General features: G+C 39.9%; 1 protein-coding gene across 3 annotated transcripts in view; it reads right to left on the bottom strand.

The window, feature by feature from the left end:
- The window catches only part of LOC116696725 (glypican-6), a 149,585-nt gene that overhangs the window by 54,867 nt on the left and 89,885 nt on the right, over positions 1–4,833 (bottom strand). For all 3 annotated transcript variants that reach the window (XM_032528062.1, XM_032527908.1, XM_032527982.1), the window contains exon 4: positions 930–1,095. In XM_032528062.1, the coding sequence (XP_032383953.1) occupies positions 930–1,095 (166 nt within the window). The remainder of the gene's footprint in view (positions 1–929; positions 1,096–4,833) is intronic.

Genomic DNA, 4,833 nt, shown 5'->3' with positions numbered 1-4,833 from the left:
AAAAAAACACTTTTTCTACACCCCAAGGGTGTTTTTGTCTTACCAGATTCATCATTCTGTTGCAACAACAGCTCTTCCCATTACTGTCAAACAGAACGTCCCGTTGCGGCAATAGATTTGCCTCTTCACAACCGAACAAGACACTAACTTTTTAACACGTCATAAAGCTGCGAGACATCTCATTCAGTGCACAGGGGCCTGTGTTGATCTGAGACTTCAGACATGCCATGGGAGAGAACAAGCGGTACGTCATCTGATTGTTTCTCGAATGACAGGCCTGTCACAAAACAGCCAAAAGCTTAGAAGTGCAGTTCACTTGACACACTGTCTTCAGGGATGCCTCTTAAAAAAGCGTCACCCCATTTAAAAAAAAATCTGTTAGTGTGGGTGGGAGGATGCAATTGGGGTACATAACAAATAAACTATTGGCCTACAAAAGATCAAGAGGGAACACTCTATGTGCCTCCTTGGTATCCATTTAACAGGAGGGCTTAGAGCATCCAGCTACTTACAGCCTAACCGAAGTGCTATATTACTCACCGAGCTCAGCTGGAAACACTATAGAAAATTTGTTTGCCTGCTCTCTTTTATCAATCCCAAACAGCAAGGACCAGAGCTTTAAGCACTATGCCAGGGTTCCAGCAACAGCAAAAAACATTCCAGACTGAAAAAAGACGGAATGGTTGCACAAATAAGATTTCAGTTTTGTCTCTGCAAATCCTTTAAAGCTGAATCTAACACAGCACATCCTACTGAATTCCCACAGAGACTATTCAAAGACACTGCCTTGGAAAAGTTACATGCAGCCTTAGAAGTATGAGTGTGCGCACAGGCAGACAGACACACAAACCTCAAAAATATTACAAAGAGAAACTGAGAAACAAGGTGCAAGGGCACTCGATTTGAAGCAGAATTTATTTATTTCTTACCGATGAAGAGGTTCCATTCAGCATCTAGGTCTGCCTGGTTCGCAAGACAGCCCCTCATAACGTTGTGACAGTAGTTGTGACAAGGTTTTAGCCCAGGCATGCCGCGACAGTATGGGCAGTACAGCATCTTAGTCAAGGCTTTGACACATGCTGGTGCTACATTCACCTATGAAGCAAGGAGACATTCTTATGTTAGGTCATGTCTTTTCAAGCTCATTAAAGCTCAGTAATTGCTTTATGACATGCAGTATGATTCCTAGATCAGGAAGAGAAGTTGTGATAAAACAGTAATATTGCACATAACATTTTTGGACATTTTAAATTTCTACAAAGCATCTATAAGGACTGCAATTCCAATTGAAAGAGTCAGATGCATTTCAACTTTTTGACAAACATCCCAACACTACATCACATCTTCTGAAGCTTGAAATGTGGAAACCCACCAGATAAAACTGTATGACAATAGGATGTTTACAACTCTGTCCATCTCAATTCCTTGTGAAGGCTGTGCCTTTTGTTGTTGGGCCATGTCATTGTACCGGCTTGAGTGAAAGCGACAGGATTCTCACATCTGCTTCCCTTCAGTGGTGGAGATGCAGAACGAAGAGTACATCTGATAATTGGCCTGTCAGCCTCTGTATTCATGCTTGACTTTAGATTTTGTCCAGTACACACTCTGGAGACTGCTGGTGTGTGTGTGAGAGAGAGAGAGAGAGAGCAGGGTAGGTTGGCAGATTGGTCAGTGGTTGTCATAAGGACTACACAACTGGACACATTTTCTATACTATATAATAAGGGTTTAGCTGTGGCAGAGGAATACATCTACCCATCACAGAAAATGATTTGAAGAGATAGTTAAATACATGTTAAGTTAGTAATGTCATGTTCATCCATATGAGCAAAACAGTGATTCATTTGCTGTTTCTAAAAGTTAAGTTATGTCAACTTTCGGTTTGTTTATAGTCTTTTCACAAATTTGCCTTGAGGAGCTTTATAATCTGTACAATTTTAAACACCCTTTAGACCCTTGATTTAAATATGGAAATTACCTTTACAAGAAAAAAAAAAAACAGAAGAAACCTCAGGAAAGAGCAAAACAAAGGAGGGACCCCTCTTCCAGGACAGACAGACATGCAATTAAGATGAGTTTGTATTATGAGGATTTGTTCATTTTTCATTTTTTGTATTCCATTTTCTTTCTCATTATTATTGTTGTTATTATTTGACTTGTATTAACAGTAATACTGTTGGAAAAAAAGAAAACAGAAACATGTAGAGACACAAAAGCAGAGGATATAAATACACCCAAAGATAAAAGTGAGAAACATCAGTGAACCTCTGTACAGTAGCTCCATAGCAACATTTGATGCTGTGCTATGACACTACATTCAGCTTTGGCCTTGTCTACAGTCTGATTTGAATACTGTAGTCTGTATTTGATTTTACTGTAACATTATTGAACTGGGAGTATGGTTAACATATATATTTTACACAAGGTTCATTTGATTGAACACATTTCACAGCTGACATGGAAACCATTTATGTGTCAGGCTTCTAAATTAGAAAAATAATCTGATGTTACTAATGGAGCTTTTGCTGGTTTTATGGTATTACTTTAGGATTAAATGAAACCAAAATAATCATAAGTATGTTTGTTTATGTGTGTGTGTGTGTGTGTGTGTGTGTGTGCACGCACCTACAGTAGTTCTGCTAAATGCTAAAGAGCTGAACTAATGGCCACCAAACCTGATCATTTTTCAATTCAGTTTGCTACTTTTGCCAGCTTGAAAAAAATGAAAAATAGAGATGTAAGATGTAAGTTGCCCTATTAAGCATTTGTAAGCATGAGGAGTGTGATGGAGACTTCCTTAATCTCATATTCTTGTACTGTATGTCATGCCATGTGCGTAATGTTTTTCCTTGTGTAACACGGATAATCCATTGGTCTGCAGTTCTTGGCAGCCATGGAAGGCAGTCCTACATAAAGCAAGCCTGTCTATTTCCAGCTGTTTATTGTTAAATGCTACCCTAAGCAATGTTTGCAATGTGGTTCATCTAAACCAGGGCTACTTACCTGTGTCAGCCTCCACTTCTAAACAAATACTAACACTAACATTTGCATACATTATACTGTGTTATAAACCGTTAATCAAATGTTTATGTACATTTTATGAATGCTAGATAGGGGTATTGGGTGTTTCCAATTTATATAATTATACATGATTTATATTATTATTATTATAGTGCTATAGGTGTCTGCTATCAGTCTGGATGGACCCTTCACAGTCATTAGATTGTGTGCACAACATTACCTGGCGTTTAATTTCTTTCTACTTTTTCTAATTCACAGGCAGTGCTGGAGGGAGTACCAAAAAAAGAAAAAGAAGAGCAAACAGAGAAAGAACTGGCTGTGTAGAAAGCCAAAGACGCTGCCAAAGTCGCAGAAAAACAAACACCAAGAACACAGAGAGACAGATACAGATGAAACAGACGGAGAGAAACCAGGACAATACACTAGCAGACAAACAGAGTGAACAGGCAGGTGTTACTGCAACATTTGGACAGACAAACAGCACCAAGTACGTGACAATCCCAGTGTTTGCTTTGGACAGAGCTTATCTTATTTCCCAAACTTGCCAATTCACACTTCATGATTTCTATAATGATTCGCCTCTTTTATGATGGTTGAACGCACTTATTGTCAGTCACTTTGTATAATAGCGTCAGCTAAAAGAATGTAATGTAGTCTTGCATTGGCAGATATCCTCCACAACACTGCAAAGGAGGGACTGGCTAGTCCATACATCATTCCTGTATAGTGGAAAAACATGCTCTGATTTATTGGCATTTCTTCAAACCAATCACAATCATCTTGGGCGGTGCTAAACGTCAGACCCAGGTACAGTGCCCCTGCAAAACAGCCTTGGGAAGGAACTTGTTTGGTGGAACATGTGCATGTGGGTAGGCAAGCTCTGGAATTAAAATGTCTGTCAAGTGTGCAATGATACTTTTACTAAAGAAAAAAATATTTACAATGTGATTGTCGGTTCTAGTTCAGAGAATGCTTCCCAAATTGGCTGGAGTTTAGAATCCCAACATGAAAAAAACGGAAGGTGAAGGTAGTCCGGCCGAAAATGAGGGACCTCAGCGGCACCAGAACAATCCCATAAATGAAACGCTGTCAATGTAAACTAACCCCCAATTTCCACAGGATGCGGAACAGCTGCGGATCCGCTCCGGAACGGCGTTGGAGTAATTTGATTCCCATTAAAGTAAATCTGTGTATTTCCACGGACTGTTTTTGTGGTTCTATTCTACATGAATTTGCGAGATATCACTGGTTCTCGAGACTTCCGCTGTCAGTCATGGCCGCAGCCGTTCTGCAACAAATCCGGACCTGGTGAGTGTTGACGGACGGCGGAGCACGAAGGTGTCACACATCGGAGCCAATCCGCAGCCGTTACCCATCCTGTGGAAATTGGGGGTAAATTTGGGGGTATTGCAGTTTCTTAAAGTTTATGTAATACTGTGTTTGCAGATTATAAAAGCACCTTTAGATCTGAGTCTGGTCAATCTGTGCCTGCGCTTTACTTTTGGTATTGACAAAATCAGTATCAAACATAAAAAACCACAAGTCAAATCTGGCTGCTACAGGCAGTTTACCAGTCTACTATAACCAAAACAGGGACGAGACAGATTTTAGATTGAACTTTCACCTCCACCCGCATCCCCATGCATCTCCAGCAATCTCTTTCCCTTTCCACCGTCGATGACTCAAACCCCACCGATTAAATATAACATTTTCCTATCGTGAAATTTGAATCATTCTATTTCACAGGCTAATTTACATATAAATATATTTGTTATAGTGACGGATGAAAGAGAGAGAGAGAGAGAGAGAGAG

The sequence above is a fragment of the Etheostoma spectabile genome, chromosome 1 (genome assembly GCF_008692095.1).
Source record: "Etheostoma spectabile isolate EspeVRDwgs_2016 chromosome 1, UIUC_Espe_1.0, whole genome shotgun sequence".
Classification (NCBI taxonomy): Eukaryota; Metazoa; Chordata; class Actinopteri; order Perciformes; family Percidae; genus Etheostoma; species Etheostoma spectabile.
The sequence above is the reverse complement of the archived record's forward strand: the minus strand, read 5'-3'. Positions and strand labels throughout refer to the sequence as shown.